The sequence below is a fragment of the Callospermophilus lateralis genome, chromosome 7 (genome assembly GCF_048772815.1).
Source record: "Callospermophilus lateralis isolate mCalLat2 chromosome 7, mCalLat2.hap1, whole genome shotgun sequence".
NCBI lineage: Eukaryota > Metazoa > Chordata > Mammalia > Rodentia > Sciuridae > Callospermophilus > Callospermophilus lateralis.
Window position 1 is genome coordinate 13,583,070 of NC_135311.1, and position 21,716 is coordinate 13,604,785.

The 21,716-nt window shown below is 39.8% G+C and overlaps 1 protein-coding gene and 2 non-coding genes across 5 annotated transcripts; all 3 read left to right on the plus strand.

Moving 5' to 3' along the window:
* Positions 1–40: 40 nt before the first annotated feature.
* LOC143403397 (low affinity immunoglobulin gamma Fc region receptor III) lies at positions 41–19,876 on the plus strand. 3 transcript variants are annotated; one of them, XM_076861461.2, is made up of 6 exons: positions 41–58; positions 13,525–13,644; positions 14,203–14,223; positions 14,540–14,797; positions 18,390–18,644; positions 19,510–19,876. In XM_076861461.2, exons 2-6 carry the CDS (start codon positions 13,560–13,562, stop codon positions 19,686–19,688), a joined length of 798 nt encoding a protein of 265 aa, XP_076717576.1. In that variant the 5' UTR covers positions 41–58; positions 13,525–13,559; the 3' UTR covers positions 19,689–19,876. The 3 variants fall into 3 exon arrangements, with proteins under 3 accessions (XP_076717576.1, XP_076717577.1, XP_076717574.1); XM_076861462.1 differs by lacking the exon at positions 41–58 and adding an exon at positions 12,643–12,843 and having other exon boundaries at positions 14,543–14,797; XM_076861459.1 differs by lacking the exon at positions 41–58 and adding an exon at positions 12,644–12,843.
* Trnag-ucc (transfer RNA glycine (anticodon UCC)) lies at positions 42–113 on the plus strand. The gene has a single exon. It is a non-coding gene; the product is annotated as a tRNA-Gly (tRNA).
* On the plus strand, positions 475–546 carry Trnae-cuc (transfer RNA glutamic acid (anticodon CUC)). The gene has a single exon. It is a non-coding gene; the product is annotated as a tRNA-Glu (tRNA).
* Positions 19,877–21,716: the final 1,840 nt, after the last annotated feature.

Genomic DNA, 21,716 nt, shown 5'->3' on the forward strand with positions numbered 1-21,716 from the left:
GCAGCCCGGGGCCAGCGTGGAGCGGCCCTTTCGGCCGGATGGCGTTGGTGGTATAGTGGTGAGCATAGCTGCCTTCCAAGCAGTTGACCCGGGTTCGATTCCCGGCCAACGCAGCGAGCCGACCTTTTGACGGGGCCAACCCGGCCCTGGCCCCGCTAGCTAGCGCGAACTCCTGCTGGCGGGCCGATGTGGGGAAGGAGTCCAGGGGAGGCTTCGAAAGGCAAGGCCAGGCGACGCGAGGCGAAGCAAAGCGAAGCAGGGCGGAGGGCAAGCACTGCATTCTTTTGAGGGTGCCCCCAGCATCAGGGGTGGGTCGCTGGTGACCGGCAGCCCGTGGCGGAAGGCTGCACCAGGTTGCCACGTAAAGCCCACTGGGACCCACGGGGACGGCGCCCGGTGCACAGGTAGCGCCCAGCACTTGGGACCGAGGCGCTGGCCCCAGATGGCACGCTCACGGAAACGGCAGCCCCATGCTCCCTGGTGGTCTAGTGGTTAGGATTCGGCGCTCTCACCGCCGCGGCCCGGGTTCGATTCCCGGTCAGGGAAGCCTTTCTTCTTCCTCCTCGTGCCTCGCCTCTCTCTCCCTTTTTGGCCAACGCCTTATAACCCCGAAGGCAGACCCTTATAGACGCCCGCCACACGCGGCGTCCAGCCTCACTGACACTTGCCACTCTGAGCCCTCCCAACATTTATGCCTTTTCACTTTCTCCCCTCGTCCTGGCCGTCCCCCGCTTGCGACAGTTCTTCCCGGCCCTGGCCACCGCCAACATCACCATCACCACCACCCAAAGACACACCTATGCTTCACCTCGCGGGAGCGCACGCGCGCGCGCACAGACACCAACACACGCACTCACACACACACACACACACACACACACACACACAAGCGGGTCCACGCCGCGCTCCGACTGCGATAACTGAGGAGAAATTTGGAACTCACCGCCGGTGAACTTAGATGCTCCAGAAACCCTCTAGGCTTCGCGCCTGCTGAGTCTCCTGCTCTGCGGCCAGCCTGCAATCAGCTTTGACCGTGAGCGCATCCCCAGAACTCCACTTTTCTCTAAAGTAGTTATATCATGAGGGAACAATTCTTCTGTCTCGTCTACTGAAGTATGATTCAGTGCTTGATTACCAGTTCCATATGGTCCACCTTGAAGAGCAAGAGCCACTCTGTTCATTAAGATTTGTGGGTGTTGTCAGACAAATTCTCTCTTTTATTGTTTGGCCTTGTATGTATTGGTTTCTGTGAATATAGAGTTGGACGGTTAGTGGGCTGACTCTTAATTTTTTGAACAGAATTTTTACTACAGACACTAGACAATTGTTATGAATGCCTCATTTTTAGGCATGCTAAAGCCTTTCCCATCATCTTTTTGTTGACAAACTACAAGCTGCTCTCTTAGCTGGCACAGATCTGTGCCTCCATGCACTGTCACTCCCACCCACACCCCTGCACCTCTAGCTAGAATGCAAGCACTGCCTCGAAATTTGTCCTCTCACATTAAGGGCCCTTGCCAGTTCTGCAATGTCTCCAGTGTTTTATTAGTTTCAAACTTTATTTTCCACTCGTTGTGGGACAAATATTGCCCCCCAAATTTGTATGTTGAGATCTTAACTCGAATGTGATGGCATTTGAAGAGGTAATTACAGCAATGAATATGTGGTTATTAGGGTGTTCCTTATCCAATATGACTTTTGCCCTTATAAGAAGATGTCCTTATATGAAGTTGAGCACTGTGGCATATACCTGTAATCCCAGCATCTCCGGAGGCTAAGACAGGAGGATTGCAATTTGAAAGTCAGACTCAGGAAAGGCAGGCACTAAGCAACTCAGTGAGACCTGTCTTTAAGTAAAATACCAAAAAGGGCTGGGGGTATGGCTCAGTGGCAGAGCACCCCTGAGTTAAATGCAAGGTAAAGATGTGCAAAGACAGGATTCTGTCCCAGGAGATTGCTTTTGGACTTGAACTGCAGTGTCAACTCTTCTCTGGGCCTCTAGCCTGATGATCTACTCTGCAGATTTTGGACTTTCCAACCTCCATTATTACAAGCCAGTTCCTTAAAATACCCGCACCCCCACCCCCAACACCCCCCCCCCACACACACACACACATTTAAACTACCTCTCATGCTACCATTTCTGAATTTCCTTAAGTCTGTTGTATGTCTTACTGGTTCTGTTTTTCTTGAGAACCCCAACCAATATGCTACCCATTACTCTTCCTACCTCTCTTCCTTGGTCACATTCTTCATCTCCTTGTTCTTCCCTGAGAATACAAATTTTTTACAGTCAGAATTCTCTGCAAGTGATAGGAATCTAATTTGAGCTAGTCTAGGAAAAACAAAACAAACTAATAAAAATACAAGAAACAAGGACATGCCCATATTCCCAGCGACTAAGGAGTCTGAGACAGGAGGATGGCAAATTTAAAGCCAGCCTCAGCAATTTAGTGAGCCTCTAAGCAACTTAGCAAGACCCAGTCTCAAAATTAAAAATTCAAAAATCTGGAATGTGACTTAGTTGTTAAATGCCCAGGGCTCAATTCCCTGTAACAACAACAAAAACAAAAACAGAGTCACAAAAACAACAAAAAAGGAAGGATCTTTCAATGTTTCAAAACACTTAAAGTCAAGTGAAGGCTGAGTCTCAGTAACAATTGGAATCAATATCTTGTTATGAGCTAACCTATATGGGCAGTGACCAAACAGATTCATTTTACCTAGAGACTCCATGTCATGTAAGAAATGCTTCTCCCATGGGAACACCTCGCCTCTATATCCATCAGCAGTTGCTTAGTATAATATGTTTGGTAACACAAAATGGGAATTCTAATACAATGTTAAGTTGTTCTCTTTTTGGTTCCCATTTTTCTCAGACAATGTATTCTGTCAGAGAATGGTTGTCTAAACATTAGTAACCATTCTTTAACTTGCACTCAACTAGGGGTCATTTTGACTCACTTCCCCTTCTGCTTATGATCTCATAATGTTTGTTTATGATAGTTTTGAGTCATAGCAACCGCCACTTATGATTAATGTACTGACATGCTTTAAAAGGTGTGGTCTAACCCCTGGAGGGATCAAAAAGTGTAGACTTGCAGCCTGCCCCTTGACCCACCAGCTGGTGAATAAATGTTCTATTTTCTGCCATAAGATGGCTCAGTGATTTATTGCAATCTCGCCATAACAAGCTTGAATTCCTCAGGATTTTCTATAATTTTATCTTGACTTTTGGGGAAAATATGCAGTGAATGACAATACTGCAATGAATATTCTTGTTGATATTGTTGTCATGCTTAAGTGTTTCTATTGGACACATTTTTTTGAAATATAATTATCAAAGGATAAAATTTACAAATTTCAAAAAGTTTTTTTCTTCAGTACTGGGTATTGAACCCAGGAGCTCTCTATTGCTGTGCTCTACCCCCAGCCCTTTTTATATTTTATTTGAGACAGGATCTCATTAAATAGCTCAGGCTGGTCTTAAACTTGTTTTCCTCCTTCCTCCCTCAATCTCCCAAGGTACTGGGATTGCAAATATGTGCCATTAAGCCTTAAATTTTCAAGTTTTTGTTTTGTTAATACCTGGGATTGAACTCAGGGGCACTTGGCCACTGAGCCACATTCCCAGCCTATTTGTATTTTATTTAGGGACAGGGTTTCACTGAGTTGCTTAGCACCACACTTTTGTTGAGGCTGGCTTTAAATTCAGGATCCTCCTGTCTCACCCTCTCCAGCCGCTGAGATTACAGGTGTGCACCACCACACCTGGCCCCATAATGTTTACTAATTTCTAATGCTATAATTTGTTCACTTTTTGAAATATATAAATGTGAATGCAAATGAACTGATCAGCATGGATGGACCCTTAATTTCTGTAATGGAGAATAGGAAAATCATTCACAATTTCAATAGGAAAAAATGTTGTAAAAAAACAAGATAGTCCTCTACATGGGCTTCTGCTCTTCTGTTCGGAAAATAGCTGGACACTATAATTTTCCCAAGCTCTGGTCTCCTCTAACAGGCCACATTTCAGATTGTAAGTGGTTCTTTTTATTTGGCTCCTGCTAAAAGCAAAATATTCCAATTACTTGATTGTTGTTTATTTGTTTGTTTGTTTGTTTGAGATAGGGCCTCACCAGTTTGCCCTGGCTGGCCTGGAATTTGTAATCCTCCTGCCTTAGCTTCCTAAGTACTTGGGATTATAGGTGTGTGCCTATAGTCTGATCCAGCCCATAGTCTCATCTTTAACCACTGTGACCATAATACCATATTGTTCACCCCAATCATACTACATAGTCTCCTTCATGGAACATACAGCTATGAAATAATAAGAAATACATAGTTTATTGGTCTCTGTCCTTGATTCTTGGCACAGAGCTACTAAAGCCTTATAATCTTCTGAGCAGTAGGGGTGATAGGAGCAACAAAATAAGGGAAAACTTGGAGATGAGAGACCAAAATCTCAAATCTGCCTACCCAAGGATAGGGGTTAGGGGTATTGAAAAAGATAAAAACACAGGATGATTTAAGATGTAGAGAAAGGTGATGGGAGGTGAAGTAATCAGTGGTCTGTTCCTGTGTAATCAATCTTCATGACTCTTCGTGGGATGCATGTTTAGAAAATGGCAGTGTTAGCATGACCTGAGAATGGAGTTTTTGTCCTGACTTCAAAAGGTCACCCATGAAACACTTGCACAGACCCAAGTGAAGTGGTAATTGTTTTGACAAAGCAACCTTCAAGTCCTTGAAAAGTAACCTAGGCAACTATTATCATCATGGCCCACACATCAGAGGTGTCATCTGCAGCAAAGCTAGTGGACATCTAATAATATATTGCTCAGCTGTGTGACTTTCCAAATTAGTGATTTTTAAAGTTAACCAAAAGCAAGTAAAGCTAGAGGGGTTTGGGACAACATCCTCAGTTCTTCTTTTTTATTTTTTTTTCTTTGAGATAGGGTCTTGGTAAGTTGCTTAGGGCCTCACTAAGTTGCTAAGGCAACTCAAACTTGTGATCCTCTTACCTCAGCCTCAGGAGTGGCTAGGGTTATAGGTGTTCACCAATGTGCCCCACAAGCTAAAGGGTTTATTTAGATTTTTCCTTGGTTTCACTTCCAGACCTCGGCCTATGTACTTTTCTTCTTCTTTTCTGTCTTTCTTTTTTTTTCTTTTCTTTCTTTCTTTTTTTTTTTTTTTTTTTTTTTAATTTTAGATAGGGTCTTGCTTCACTAAGTTGTGGAGGCTGGCTTTAAACTTGTGATCCTCCTTCTTTAGCCTCTGGAGCCATTGGGATCACATGCATGCACCACCACACAGCGCTGTGTTACCTTTCATCTGTATTCTTTAGCATATCTTTTAAGAATTTTTTATTTGTTTTAATTAGTTATACATGATAGTAGTATGAATTTATGCACTTTGATATATCATACATAGATGGGATATAATTTCTCATTTTTCTGAGTGTACATGTTGTAGAATCATATTGGTCATGCAGTCACATATATAAAGTAATAATGTCTGCTTTGTTCTACTATTCTTTCTATCCCCACATCTCCTCTCCACCCCTCCTTTCACTTCCCTCTACCTAATCTAAGGTAACACTATTCTTCTCTAGTGCTCCATCCGTCCCTAGCCTTATTATGAATTATCGTCTGCATATTAGAGAAAACATTCGGCCTTTGGTTTTTTGGGATTGGCTTATTTTGTTTAGCATGATATTCTCCAATGCTATCCATTTAATGGCACATGCCATAATTTTATTCTTCTTTAAAGGTGATATTCCATTGAATATATATACAACATTTTTTTATCCATTCATCTATTGAAGGGCATCTAGGTTGGTTCCATAGTTTAGCTATTGTGAATTGAGCTGCTACAAACATTGACATGGCTGCATTAGTGTAATATGCTGATTTTAAGTCCTTTGGGTATAAACCGAGGAGTGAGATAGCCGGGTCAAATGGTGGTTCCATTCCAAGTTTTCTGAGAATCTCCATACTGCTTTCCATAGTGGTTGAACCAATTTTCAGTCCCACCAGCAATGTATAAGTGTACTGTTTCCCCCACATCCTCGCCTACATTTATTGTTGCCTATATTCTTTTTTTAAAATTCTAATTTGTTATGTATGACAGCAGAATGCATTACAATTCATATTACATGTATAGAGCACAATTTTTCATATCTCTGGTTGTACACAAAGTAGAATCACACCATTCATATCTTCATACATGTACTTAGGACAATGATGTCCATCTCATTTCACTCTTTCCTATTCCCATGCCCCCTCCCTTCCCCTCCCACCCCTTTGTCCTATCTAGATTTTGTATAATCCTCCCATGCTCAACCCCCACCCCATTATTAATCAGCATCCTTATATTAGGGAAAACATTTGGCATTTGTTTTTTTAGGATTGACTAACTTCACTTAAAATTATATTCTCCAACTCCATGCATTTACCTGCAAATGCCATGAATTTTAATCTTTTTAATGTTTACTGTATTCCTGATGATTGTATTCTGACAGGAGTGAGATGAAATCTTAATTAGTTTTGATTTGCATTTCTCTAATTGCTAGAGATGTTGAACACTTTTTCATATATTTGTTGATCAATTGTGTTATTTGGGTTTTTTTTTTTTTTTTTGATGCTTAGTTTTTTGAGTTTTTTATATACCCTAGAGATTAATGCTTTATTGGAAGTGCATGTGGTAAAGATTTTCTCCCAATCTGTAGGCTGTCTCCTCACATTACTGATTGTTTCCTTTGCTGAAAAGAAGCTTTTTAATTTGAATCCATCTCATTTATTGATTTTTTATTTTACTTCGTGTGCTTTAGGAATCTTCTTAAGAAAGTCAGAGCCTAGGCTGACATGGTGAAGATTTAGGCCAATTTTTTATTTTATTAGGCACAGACATAAACTAGTGCCTAAGTCTTTGATCCACTTTGAGTTGATTTTTGTGCAGGGTGAGAGATAGAGGTTTAATTTCATTTTGCTACATATGGATTTCCAGTTTGCCATTTGTTGATGAATTCACCAATGAATGTTTTTGACAACTTTGTCTAGTATGACATAACTGTATTTATGGGGATTTGTCTCTGTGTCCTTTATTCTGTACCATTGGTCTACAAGTCTATTTTGTGCCATGCCATTTTTATTACTATAGCTCTGTAGTATAGTTTAAGGTCTGGTATTGTAATGCCTCTTGCTTCACTTTTCTTGCTAAGGATTGCTTTAGCTGTTCTGGGTCTCTTATTTTTCCAAATAAATTTTTATGATTTTGCTTTTTCTATTCTATGAAGAATGTCACTGGGACTTTAATAGGAATTGCATTAAATCTGTATAATGTGTAAGTCTATAGTATGGACATTTGGACAATATTAATTCTGCCTATCCAGGAGCATGGGAGATCTTTCCATCTTCTGAGATTTTCTTCAATTTCTTTCTTTAGTGTTCTGTAGTTTTCATTGTAGAGGTCTTTCACCTCTTTTGTTAGATTGATTCCCAGGTATTTTATTTTATTTTATGTTATTTATTTTATATTTTATTTTATTTTTGAGCCTATTGCGAATGGGGTAGTTTCCCTAATTTTTGACAGTTTTTGAGTTCTTCCTTTCCTATTTTGTATCCCTTTAATTTTTCTTTTGTCTAATTGCTCTGGCTAGAGTTTCAAGGCTGATGTTGAATAGAAGTGGTGAAAGAAGACATTCTTATCTTGTTCCATTTTTTAGAGGGAATGCTTTCATTTCTCCATTTAGAATGATGCTGGTCTTGAATTTAGCATATATAGCTTTTACAATGCTGAGGTATATTCCTACTGTCCCTAGTTTTTCTAGTGTTTTGAACATGAAGGTATATTTTGTCAAATGTTTTTTCTGCATCTACTGAGATGATCATATGATTCTTGTTTTTAAGTCTGTTAATATGATGAATTACATTTATTGATTTCCATATGTTGAATCAACCCTGCATCTCTGGGATGAACCCCACTTGATCATGGTGCACTATCTTTTTAATATGTTTTTGTGATTTACCATAATTTTATTGAGAATTTTTGCATCTATGTTCATCATGGATATTGGTCTGAAGTTTTCTTTCTTTGATGTGTCTTTGTCTAGTTTTGGTATCAGGGTAATATTTGCATAGAGTGAATATGGAAGGGTTCCCTTCTTTTCTATTTCATGGAATACTTTGAGGAGTATTGATGTTAATTCTTCTTTGAAAATCTTATAGAATTCTATTGAGAATCCATCTGGTCCTGGGCTTTTCTTGGTTGGTAGGCTTTTGATGGCATTTTCTATTTCATTACTTGAAATTGATCTGTTGAAATCATATATGACCTCTTCATTCAGTTTGGGTAGGTCATATTTCTCTAGAAACTTGTTGATGTCTTTGATATTTTCTATTTTATTGGAATATAAGTTTTCAAAATTGTTTCTAATTATCTTCTGTATTTCAAATGTATCCGTTGTGATATTTCCTTCTTCATCTTGTATTTTAGTAATTTGAGTTTTCTCTCTTTTTCTCTTCATTAGCATGGCCAGGGATTTCTCTAGTTTGTTTCTTTTTCAGAGAACCAATTTTGGTTTCTCAATTTTTTCAATTGTTTATTTTGTTTCAATTTCATTGATTTCAGCTCTGATTTTAATTATTTCCTGTCTTCTACTGCTTTTGGTGTTGAAGTGTTCTTCTTTTTCTAGGGCTTTGAGTTGTAGTGTTAGGTCATTTATTTGTTGACTTTTTATTCTTTTAATGAATTCACTCAATGAAATAAATTTTTCTCTGACTGCCTTCATTGTGTCCCAGAGATTTTGATATGTTGTATCAGTGTTCTCATTTACTTCTAAGAATTTTTTAATTTTATCCTTGATTTCTCCTACTATCCATTCATCATTCAATTGTGTATTCTTTTGTCTCCATTTGCTATAGTAGCTTGTATTTTTAATTTTGTCATTGATTTCTAATTTCATTCCATTGTGATCTTATAGAATAGCGGATATTATCTCTGTTTTTGTTTTTTTTTTTTCACTAAGAGTTGGTTTGTGTCATAAGGTATGGTCTGTCAGCACAGCTCAATAAATTTTTTACAGTGAATACAAAAAAAAATAAGGTATGGTCTATTTTAGAGAATGAGTCATGTGCTGCTGAGAAGAAAGTATATTTGTTTTTTGATGGAATATATGTATATATATATAGTCTAAATTATTGACTGTTTTATTTAGTTCTATAGTTTCTTTATTTAGTTTTTGTTTGATCTGTCCAGTAGTGAGAGAGGTGTGTTAAAGTCACTCAGTGTTATTGTGTTGTGGCCTGTTTTACTCTTGAAATTGAGAAGGGTTGATTTGATATACATAGATGCTCTATTGTTTGGGGCATAAATATTTATACTCATTATGTTCTGCTTATATATACTTCCCTTAAAAAATATGAAAGATCCTTCTTTGTCTCTTCCAATTAACCTTGGTTTGAACTCTACTTTATCTGAGATAAGAACGGAAACCACTGCTTGTTTATGAAACTCATATGAGTGATAAGGTTTTTTTTCCATCCTTTCACCTTCAGCCTGTGAATGTCTTTGCCCATGAGGTGAGTCTCTTGAAGGCAGCATATTGTTGGGTCTTGCTTTTTAATCTAATCTGCCAATCTGTCTTTTGTTTGATGAGTTTAGGCCATTTTTTTAACATTCAAGATTATTATTGAGATATGATTTATATTTCCTGTCATTTTGATTATTTTCTGGTTCTTAATTTGACTTAGTTTCTCCATTGGTTTAATGTTCTTTTAGTGTGTTTAGATCCTCCTTAACTGGTTTTCACTTTTTTTTTTCCACTTCATCTTCAGGGAATATTTTATTGAGAATGCTCTGTAGTGTAGGCTTTCTAGTTGTGAATTCTTTTAATTTTTGTTTATCATGGAAGACTTTAATCTCATCTTCAAATCTGAAACTTAATTTTGCTGGATATAAAATTCTTGGTTAGCATCCATTTCCTCAGAGCTTGAAATACATTATTCCAGTACCTCCTAACTTTGAGGGCTGGGCTGAGAAATCAGTTGAGATCTGAATTGGTTTCCCCTTATCTAAAATTTAATTGTTTTCTCTCACAGCCTTTAAGATTTTATCTTTTTTAAAAAAATCTTTTTATTTTTTTACTTACAGATGGATACAATATCTTTATGTTATTTATTTTTATGTGGTGCTAAGACTCAAACCTAGTGTCTCACATGTGCCAGACAAGTGCTTTGCCACTGAGTCACAACCTCAGCCCTTAGATTTTATCTTTATTCTATGTGTTAGTCATTCTTATTATAATGTGTCTTGATCTGAGTCTGCTGTAATTTTGTACACTTGGGGTCCTATAAGCCTCTTGTATTTGATTTTCTATTCCATTCTTTAGGTTGGGAAAATTTCTGTTCTTATATCATTGAAAAGATTGTGCATTCCTTTGGTTTGTATCTCTGCTCCTTCATCTATTCCAGTAACTCTTAAATTTGGTCTTTTCGTGTTATCCTATAATTCTTGAATATTTTGTTTATGGTTTATTATCATCTCTGCATGGTCAACTCAACTTTATTTCTTTTTTTAGAATATTTTTTGTTGTTGTAGACACAATATCTTTATTTTATTTGTTTTTTTTAATTATTTTTAATTTTTATGTGGTGCTGGGGATCAAACACAGTGCCTCACACATGCTAGGTAAGCGCTCTAACACTGAGCCACAACCCCGGCCCCTCAATTCAACTTTCAAGATTATGTATTTTATCTTCATTGTCTGAGGTTCTGTCTTCCAAGTGGTCTAGTCTGTTGGTGACACTTTCTATTGAATTTATAATTTGGCTTACTGATTCCTTCATTTTGAGGATTTCTGCTTCCCCCCGCCCCACAATCTGTCTTTATTGAAGTGATTTTTCACCTCCTGTATTTTTTCTTTGATTTCGCTTCTTATACTATCCTTTACTTCACAGATCAATTGAAATATGTACAATATGAACTCCTTCTTGGACATTTCTTCTACTGTGTTATCAGTGGTTTCTGTTGTTGAAGCATCATCATTTGTTTGGGGCACTTTATTTCCTTGTTTTTTTCATGTTGTTCATGTGTTTTCCCATTCAGAAGTATGGACATAAGGCAGCACAAATTCTACTTTGTAGACCTACAGTGTCCCTGAAGGTTTCCAGCACTTCACCTTTAATGGTGAAACCAATATCAACAACACCCAGTGTAAACAATATATGGCCTTAAACTAATAGCTCCCACTAAGGCATCTACTGCTTTCTCGCATTAAACCAAAATGATGAGTTCAATAACTATCTATAATATAAATAGAAAATTTGTTGAAACGGTTTACAATTTCAAATGGTGGGTGAGAGAACAGAGGTAGCATAGTACACAATTTTCCCAAGGGAGGTAGAGAGAATCTAGAAGCAAAAATTCACAGAAAGAGTAGAAGAGGAGCTAAAATGATTGGCTGTTAGTGGGAATAAAATTGGAAAGAAAAATCCAAGAAAACAGACAAGAGAGAGGAAAAATACAGAGAAACAAATTAAAGATATAAGAATACAACAAAAATGCAAAACACCATATATCATTGTCCTCCACATACTGATGCATAAAAACACCCTGTTCCAATAAGGTAGAGATATTAGCGTATTGAAAAATAAAATAAAATAAATCTCCCTGAAAAGTCAAACTGTCTCCATCAGCATTCAAAAGTTTCTCACCCCTGTCTCTATCATCTCTTGGGGTCACCAGGCCCAGATCAGCCTTCGCAGACCCAGTCACTATCCCACCAATCTGGGCTTCAGATACCCCAGGCTCGGCCACGCTGAAGTCCCAAAATCTCAATGTTGCTTCACTTACAGAGACACAGGGATAGATACTTGCATAGATGCAGGGATACACTCATGCAAAAGGAGCAACCCTGAGATGCAGCCCAAGACAAAAGCCATCAGCACTACCAACAGGAAGACCCCAGGTGCCTCCAAACCTACAGGCACCCCCATACTGGACCTGCAGGTCTCAGCTGGAGTCCCCAGAGGCTCTTGTGGTGGGTGGTAAATGTGCTGGAACCCAGGCCCCAGGCTTTGGCTGGTGTCCCAAATTGAATGCAGCCACATGCAACCAAACCTGGAGTCTCCCCCGCAGCGGTCCTTTAGGGAGTGGTAGCAGTGGTAGTGGCAGAGGTTGATGGCAGCAGGTCAGTAGCAGTGGCGGCTGCAGTGACGGCTACAGTGTTGGCTGCAACGTTGGCCGCAACTGCAGCTGTGGGGGCAGCATCACTAGGTGACGTCCAGAGGTCAGCAGTGGTATCCACGTCAGTTGTATCCAGGGCAGTGGTGTTTTCTGTGGCAGCAGCTGGTGGTTGCAGCTGCAAGGGCAGCAGCACCCAGAAAGAAGACCTCCAAGAGACCTCAGGGTGGCAGTAGCAGCATCAGAGGCAGTGGCAATGGCGGTAGCAGTTCAGCATATCTTTTATTACATAATACACTGGTAAGTCTTATGCAATTGTTTCTTTGAGTTCTGGGAATCATTCCAGAAAATTACAGAACCCAAGCAGGGTATTGTAGGAAATCTTGATTTATAGCCATCAGTCCGAAGCACAGGAGGGGGCTGGGGCTGTAGCTCAGTGGTAGAGTGCTTGCCTAGCATGTGTGAGGCACTAGGTTTGATCCTCAGCACCACATAAAAATAAATAAATAAGTAATAAATAGTATGGTGTCCATCTACAACTAGAAATAAATAAATAAAATAAAAAGAAGAAGAAGAAGAAGAAGAAGAAGAAGAAGAAGAAGAAGAAGAAGCAGCAGCACAGGAGGCCTGGACTTGCCAATGGTATCTGAAGCTCAGGTAATTTCATGGGACTCAGAACTCAACCTGTGGGCTCTTATGTTAACCCCAGGAAATTGTTTTAGAATTCCATCTGGTTTTGGAGAATTGCTAGGCTTGGGGGAAAATCATATATTTAGTGTCAGAAGAATGTAGAGAGTGAGAATGTATATATATATATAGACAAAAAAGTGTCTTCCTAATGTTGGAAATTGTTTTATAGCCTTCTTACTAAATTTATTTCTTGCATTTAAAAAGGTGTCTTGTATATGTGAAGGTCAGGGATAGGGAGGAAAGTGTCTTGTCTGTGGAATATTTAGATAATTCTTGGATTGCAGATAACTACCCTATTTTTTAATTTAATATTGATTCTTTGGTGTTAGATTTAAGATGGGTCTCTTTTTTCTTGTCCCAGAGTTCCCTTGGAATTTTCTGTACTTGGAGTAGAAATAACACTGAACTGAGACCCAGGATATGGGTTCCGTTCCCAACTCTGCTTCTGGTGTTTCCCCCATCAGTTTCCTCACAAGCAAACAACAACCCAGAGCTTTCATAAGGATACCAGGGGATATGTGATAGATTTCTCTGGAAAGCAAACTCACTTCTAGCTTAATTTGTTACTCATTAGTTGGCAGAAATACAATCTGCTGACTGAGGACAGCTGCACAAAAAAATGAAACAATTTCCTTCCTCTTTTCTAAGTTAATCTCCCCACTGGACTCTGGCCCAGCTCAAGGATGACTTTGGAGACCTACATGTTTCAGAACCTAGATCCTGGCAGCAGATGGCTGCTTCAACCACTGACAATTTTGCTGTTGTTGGGTGAGTGGGGGGTCATTCTGAAATAGGATAATTTCAGCTATTCCTACTGTCTGCACTCTAGGGACTGGGGTAGTTAGGAGTAGGCGGGGGGCCTAGAAACTGGGGATAATCTGAAAAGGAAGAGAGGACTCTGAATTCCTCCTTTCTTTTTAAAATTTAATTAATTAATTTATTTTTTGCTGTGTAGGGGATGGAACCCCGGGTCTCATGAATATTAAGCAAGCACTATAACACTGAGCCACCACTCCCTCATCTGAGGACCATGAATTCTTACTGTTTGGTGGGTCATAAAGTCAGAATTCAGAGGTATTTTCACAGACTCTGAGAAGTTACCAAACATACATGCTAATTTTGTACCACACCAAATAGACAGGATGAAACAAGGAGGGCATGAGAAATTAGTATTTTTTATAGAATACTAATTGGAATTAGGCTCTTGAGATGGGTCCTTGGGAAAGGAGCTCCAAATCACCTCCCTCTGCCCTTCTCCTTATACACACAAATGAGTTTGTTCTTATTGTCTGCTGCTGCTTGACTTTGATCTCTTCTCTTTTACAGCTTCTGCAGACAGGCAAACTGGTGAGTTTGTTCTGCTTTCTTATTTGGGTAGCTTTGTCATAATGAGACGCTTTGCTTACTTTGCTTCACCAAGAATCAGGCTTGAGTTCAGCCTGGGCAGCTCCCTCATCTCAGTAGGGCCTGGGACTTGATTCTTTGCCAGATTCCCAGTGGATTCTCCAAAGACCCAAGGGAATGAGCCTGCTGTTGGTATATAGATTTTTAAGTGGGTCTGCAATAGTACTCTGTGGCCCCTGACCTCCTCTGGGAGCTCTTTTAAAACCAAACTCCCTCCAAAGCTATTTATTTACATCTTTTTCTGTATTTTATCCCTTAGCAGATTTCCCAAAGGCTGTGGTAAAACTTGAACCCCCGTGGATCCAAGTGCTCCAGGAGGATATTGTGTCACTGAAATGCCAAGGAACCCACAACTCTGAGAACTATTCTGCCCAGTGGTTCCACAATGGGAACTTCATCCTAACCCAGCCCCAGCCAAGCTACAAATTTAAGGCCAAGAACAATCACAGTGGGGAGTACAGATGCCAAATGGACCAGACCAGCCTTAGCGATCCAGTGCATCTGGACGTGTTTTCTGGTCAGTAGAAGAAAGTCCGGGAAAGTGCTGGGAGGACAAGGAGGGATGAAATTTAATTTTTCAGAGGTTTGTAGGAAAGGGAAGGTGACCTGTTTACTGCAAAGCATCACTGTGAGTTGCCTGAAGTAGGTTTTGCCCACTCATTTCCTCCACCTTTTTGCTTAATATGTGTGATGGAGCTGGAAATTACCAAACTCTTCAGCGTTTATAAATGGCTATTTTTGCTTCCATTCTGATTGAGCAAGAGGCCAAGGACAAATGACTGAGTATGAAAGAAACAAAAGGAAGTTCCTATTCTGTAAAACCACCCTACTCTGCTAGCAGTGTGGGGAAGCATGGAGGTTGGAGGCAGTAGACCTGCAAAGGCCCTAATCTGGGAGCCGGCTTGACAACTGTGAGGAGCTCTTTCTGCCAGAATTGTAGGAGGCAGGAGAATGGATCCCTAGGGGAAGAATCCAATTTGGAAAATGAGGCCAGAGGTGAGGGGGAGAGAAAGGGCAGAACCTGTAGAGGCTGATAGAGTGTTGCAATGACTTTGATTTTTATTTCTGAATTAGATGAGAATCTGTAAGATAATTTTTTTAATTTAAATTTTTAAACTGATACATCAGTATAAAAAATTTTATATATTTATGGGTTGCCATGTAATGTTTTGATGTAGATACATATCATGTAATGTTTAAATCAGATTAAACAGTTTATCTTCTTATGTATTAATGTGAAAACATTCCAAATCCTTTCTTCTAGCTTTTTGAAATATATATTGTACATTATTATTACCTATTGACATCCTACTGTGCAATAGCATGCCAAAATTTCTTATTAAGTACCTGTTGGTCAACCTCTCCCTATCCCTTCTTCCCTCCTATTCTTTCCAAGCTTGGGTAATGACCACTTTATTCTTAACTATTATGAGATCAACTCTCCCCATCCCCACATATGGGTGAGATCACACTGTGCTTGTCTTTCTGTGCTTGGCTTATCTCACTTAACATAATGTTTTTACATAATGTCCACCTATATTGTTGCAAATGACAGGATTTTATTCTTTTTATGGTAGAATAACATTCCATTTGTGTATGTCGTGAGGTGGTTTTAACTAAAGGAGTCTTATTTAGATATATGTAACTATCTGACAGTTTTCAATTTAATATACTATACAGAAAATTCCCCTAAATACTACTTCTACCCCTCCAATTTCTGGAAATATGAGTATACCTATATTGTAGTTTACTTCAACTGCACCTTGGTGCATAAACCCTGAAGATGGCCATATGTAAGCATCCCAGTGCTTTAGATTTTCTTATTTAATACCAGGAAGGCTTGTGAGTATGTGTGTGAGTGTGTGTGTGTGTGTGTGTGTGTGTGTGTGTGAGTGTGTGTGTGTGTGTTCACTCCACCACCTAGCTACATACCCAAACTGGGTCTGGCTAAGTTGCCCAGGCTAGCCTCAAACTTGTGATCCTCTGCCTCAGCCTACCAAGTAGCTGAGATTACAGGTCTGTGACACTATGCTTAGCTAAGAAGACAATTTTTTATGAACCTTTGAGACCCCTATACTAGTCAGAGTCATTTTCTGTTGATGGTATTCTAGTGAAAGGGAAACAGTGAGTTAACCTAAAAATCTTGCCTAAAGACATCACAGCTATCCATCTCCTCTCTTTGTACCTCATCTTTCCAGAAACAGCCAATAGTACTTCTGACTCTTCCTTTGAAAATGTAAAATTACAGAAAACAAAAACTTAGATCCAAAGGTTTGATTTTTCTTCTTTTTTAAATCTTATTTTATTGGTTATTCTTAGTAAGATCCAAAGGTTTGGTAAGAACAAACCACCTAGTCCCTTCCCTCTGATGTGCAAAAAAACTTAAGCTGATGAGACCCAAAATTTCAGCAGTTAACAACAGCAATAAGAACAGAATCCTGACTTTAGATTTCTGTTTCTTGATGTCTCAATGACAGTATCTTGCCTTTCAATATACAGAATATTATTTTCTTAGGTGAATTTTCATTTAAATAAGATACAATATTTCTTATTATGTGATATTTCTTTCTATAAGAAAAATTGCTCTATTAAAACATTCTTTATAGACTTGTCCTCTGAAGTGGCTGAATTTTGGGAATCTGATCACTATGCCATCAATGAGTGAGGATGTTTGTAAACAAGGAGGGAAAGTTATTGTAAGTTCCAAAGCTTTCTTTAGTGCCCCTTTTGTTCAGAGTCACAATGGAACAGTGAATGCAAAAATTCATAACTCTTCATTTCTTAGTGGATGTAAGATTCTACTAAGAGTGTTCTATACTCTTGCATGTTTATTTCTCCCAAGATTTATATGTTGAAATCCTGTAAACCCCACAGTGATTATAACAGGAGGTGAGGCCTTTGGGGAGGTGATTAGGTCAGGAGAGTGGAGCCCTCATGAATGAGAGTAGTGCCCTTATAAAAGAGGCTCATAGGAGCTTTGGGGCCTCTTTCTCCATATGAGGATGTGTCAATAAGACTTAATTCTACAAACAGAAAACAACCTTCACCAGACATATAAGCTGCTAGCACCTTGATCTTGGACTTTCCAGGCTCTAGATTGTAAGAAATAAATTCATGTTCTTTGCCGCAGTCCGGCTGGCTGCAGCAAAATATCCGGGGGGGGTGACGAATAACTTGTGTACGTTGATGCAGCAGGAATAAGAGCCATTTATTGTAGGATCTGAGTGATATTTATACATTTTACACAGCTTATCTAATTAGCATAAAATAGATATAGCAGTCAACCAATAAGGAGTCTCCACACTTAATGGCTCGCTTTTGTTACTTCACAAACCACTCCCTCTGGCATTTGGCCAGGCGCCATGCAGACTTGTTTACAGACTCTAACATTTCTCTGGCAAAATAACAGGTGCCAATCTGACTTGTTTACAGACCTTAACAGTTCTTTATACCCTGGTTTATGGTATTTTGTAAGGGAAGGCTGAATGGACTAAGACAGAGTGGCTGGCATTATTAAAGCTCTATTTCATTACTAATACAGCTAATTGATGCCTACCTCACTTCCAGAAAAAAAAAAAGTTCAAAAGTTACCATGAAATTAGTAATTCCTAGACCACAAATTTATCCATAATAAATTGAAGGTTTGAGGTTCTATTCAGTTAACTGCTACAGTTAATAAAGTGCATTCATTTCCCTACACAAACATAATGTTTTAAAGTGCACAAAATTGTGTTGTTGTTTTTTTTTTTCCTTTTTTTTTTTTTTTGGTCAATTGACCTTTATTTTATTTATTTATATGCTGTGCTAAGAATCAAACACAGGGCCTCACATGTACTAGGCGAGCACTCTACCACTGAGCCACAACCCCAGCCCTCAAAATTGTTTTTAATATCTGCTCTTCATCTTCAGAACTTCTGAAAACTTCTATCCTTTAGAGGTCCCATAGACATGACACCATATTTTTCCTATATGAGAATGCTTACATCTGCCATGAAACATTTCCAATTCCCTCCATCTGGAATTCTTTCAAATTCTATGAGTAATAAAGCCCTGAGGGTGAGGCTGCTAAGGTATACTTAGAACTTTTTCTTCCCATGTTTGTTTTTCAGACTGGCTGCTGCTCCAGACCTCTCAACTGGTGTTCCAGGAGGGGGACACCATTGTTTTGAGGTGCCACAGCTGGAAGAACAACCCTCTGAACAAGATCACATTCTACCAGAATGGAAATTCTAAGCAGTTTTCCCATTTCAATGCCAACTTCTCCATCCCGTCAGCAAACCGCAGTCACAGTGGTGATTACTCCTGCAGAGGAAGTATAGGGAGGACGCCCTACTCATCAAAATCTGTGACCATCACTGTCCAAAGTATGGGAACTCTGTTTTTCAAATGTTATTCAAGGAGCTTCAGGCCTCAGAAGGCTGAGTGGGGAAGTGATTAATGATCTCTTTCAGATCATTAATTTTTTTAGCACTTGAACTGAATTAAGCTACATCCCCAGCCCTTTTTATTTTTTATTTTGAGACAGGGTCTCACTAAGTTGCCCAAGCTGGCCTTGAACTTTTGATCCTCCTGCCTCGGTCTCTTGAGTCACTGAATTACAGGCCTGTGCCACTGCTCCTGGTTGGCCTTTGTCTATTCTTGAGATATTTTGCATTGTAGATTTCCTCATGCTTTTTCAAGAGGCATCATGAGCTTGGCCAGTGAATGCTACCCAGTCCTAGGTTCAGAGGAGGTGGTGAGTGAAGATCGGTTGATGTAGTCTGTGGATTCCCTAATTCAAGGTTCCCCAAAAATTGTTCCCCAGCCATGTAACTCCTTGAGGGACTTCTTGGAATGAAGTTCACATTGATGTGGAACATGCTACATGCTGTGTTCCTCTCCTTTTATATTTATAATGCACATTAAAAGCTTAAGAACTCCTGTTGGAAAAAAACACATTGACTATGTTTCATATGGCATTTGCCAAACTATATGACCACAAAAATATTTTTCTCTATAACTTCAGACTGATGTGTCCAGGATAACCCTTTAGGAAATGCTAATCTAGTTCTTTACTTGGAAAGGCAGAAAGATGAAGACATTCTCTAAAGGTAGATATTCTTCCTGGTCTCCCTTTCTGCTGTTGTCTTTGCCCTTAACCTCTGGATTGAGTTCCTTTCTAGGGACCTCATTGTTTATTCCAAGTTTCTGTAATTTTTTAATTACTCAGTCCTCTGCCTCTCCTCCTAGGTCCAGCAATTCCATACATCTCTCTACCTTGGTACCAAATCACTTTCTTCCTGATGATGGGACTCCTGTTTGCAGTGGACACAGGGATGTATCTCCTTGTTCGGCGAGATCTTCAAAGCTCAGTGGAGAACTGGAGGAATCTCAAAGTCAGATGGTGCCATGGCCCTCAGGACAAATGACTCCTCACCTTATTGCATAACAGCAGTTGCAACAGCATCTCTTCAGGCCACATAGCCCCTCCTTGAAAGCTAAGAAGCCACCTTTTTGTCACTTCTTTGCTCAAAAACATTTAATAGCTTCCCTTGCACTTGGAGTTAAGCTAAAACCTTTGCAATGTTTTATAAAATGCTTAACAACTTGATCCTCATTTTCTCTGTGTTTTTATTTCCCTCTGTTTTTCCTTCCTTACTCTTCATTATTTTTGCTCTTTATTGAACACACTAATTATACTTCTGCACAGAGCCTATTATTTCCTGTTTCAGAAATGTTCTTCCTTACAGATACCTACATCATGTTTCATCATGTCTGTTATGGTTTTAATATGGTTTGGCCCCCATCAAAACTTGTGTTGAAGCTTAGTCTTCAATGTATTAGTGTTGGGAGGTGGGGTCCAGGGGGATGTTTTGGGGTCATGGAAACTCAGCCTTCATGCATGAGTTAATACTTTCTTAAAGTAATATGTTAGCTATCGTGGTAATTTAGCTGTTTTCTCTCTTCCCAATTGTCGCGAGGGGACAAAATTGCGACATATGCAATCGAGAGGAGAAATAAAGAATGTCCACGCACTTCTGCCCCTTTCAATGCTTTATTCATTCAAATTACTCAATACAGTTTCACTCTATAGGTTCTTAATTAAGAAAATGACAATCCTTAATGCTAGGCACTGCAATAGACATAATCAATTTGCAGTAAACAATTCTAGATTAATTGTTTCACAGCAAACAATTCTAGTTTAATTCTAAGCACTGCAAAACACACTTAATCATGATAGGCTAATGACAGACATTCCCTCTGCGTGCTATGTTCAAAAGTGTTAAGCTTTAGGCTTTATGTCCAGCAGATGCACACTCACTCAGACCACGGTGATCAGGTCTGGAACCAAGGCAGGCTTTTACTGGTGTGGAGTGGACGACTGGTTGAGGAGTGGGTCGTAGGGAGGAATTGCAGCTCTTACCAAGATCCAGACGAGGCGGTAGAGTTGAGAGCAGTGAGGATCTCGCAGAGGCTCAGGAACGATGACAAGTGATAGGATGACAGGTCCTCATCAGGCTCTCCAGTTTGAGTCCATCCTTATTTCAGCTGGCTGAATCCCTGTTCATTGCTCTATTACTTATACTAAATTTTGGAGCTTTTGACCCCCCTTTCAATCCTTATCAGCTTATCACCAGATTTCTCAGTGACATCATTTACCCTGGGGTCAGAAATATCTGGGCTGGTGGTCTCCTTCGTGATCTTCTTGCCTTTCCCTCTTATCAGGCAAGGACAGCCTGCCAGGGGCTTCACTCTGTTTATCAGGGTGAGGGGAAATAACTTGTCTGAGGCCATACTGGAGGGCTCTGTGGGTGTGCCTGGTGAGACACAGGTTTCAAACTGGAGTTTTTAAAATGAGTTGCTTGCTTAGGCTCAGCCCTAAAGCATCCTCACACCAGTGCTTCTACTTGTCCTTGTACTTTTCTCCCATGCATAGAGCCCCAAATACTATCATCAGAAGCTAAGCAGACTTGGTCACCTGATCTTGGCCTTCCAGCCTCCAGAACTGGGAGTTAAATAAACATTTTTTGTCGGGAGCCATTCTCACACGTGACTGGGTGACTCCCGGTTAGGGTCTGAGGCGCTCTGGCTGTGTCGGAGCTTTCCCGGCCCTCTCCTGATGAGAGAACCTGTCCGTGTGGGGGTGTAACTGACCACTGACCCCGGAGGCCCAATCACTGACCCTGACCTTGGAGTGCGGCTCCCCCTTCAACCTTCATTGGATGGAATTATCCCCTGAATTTCTTGCTCCCCAATAAAAGGCTACTCCCTGGCGTGCTCTCTCTCTCTCTCTCCTGCTAGCCCTGAGTAATCCTTGCTGCCCTGCCGGGCGGTTAGTGGAGGGAACCAGAGAGGGGAGCCGTCTCGGACCTGGTCATAGAAAAAGGTAACTGAGTCTGTGTGTTTATTTCGATCTCGCTAGCTAACTTTTATGCCAAGAACCTCATTAATGAAAC

Excerpts from the sequence above, each read along its gene's own strand:
- LOC143403397 (XM_076861461.2), top strand. The coding sequence starts at position 13,560 with ATGACTTTGGAGACCTACATGTTTCAGAACCTAGATCCTGGCAGCAGA. Across the intron at positions 13,645-14,202 it reads GACAATTTTGCTGTTGTTGG|CTTCTGCAGACAGGCAAACT; the intron begins GTGAGTGGGGGG and ends TCTCTTTTACAG. Across the intron at positions 14,224-14,539 it reads TTCTGCAGACAGGCAAACTG|CAGATTTCCCAAAGGCTGTG; the intron begins GTGAGTTTGTTC and ends TTTATCCCTTAG.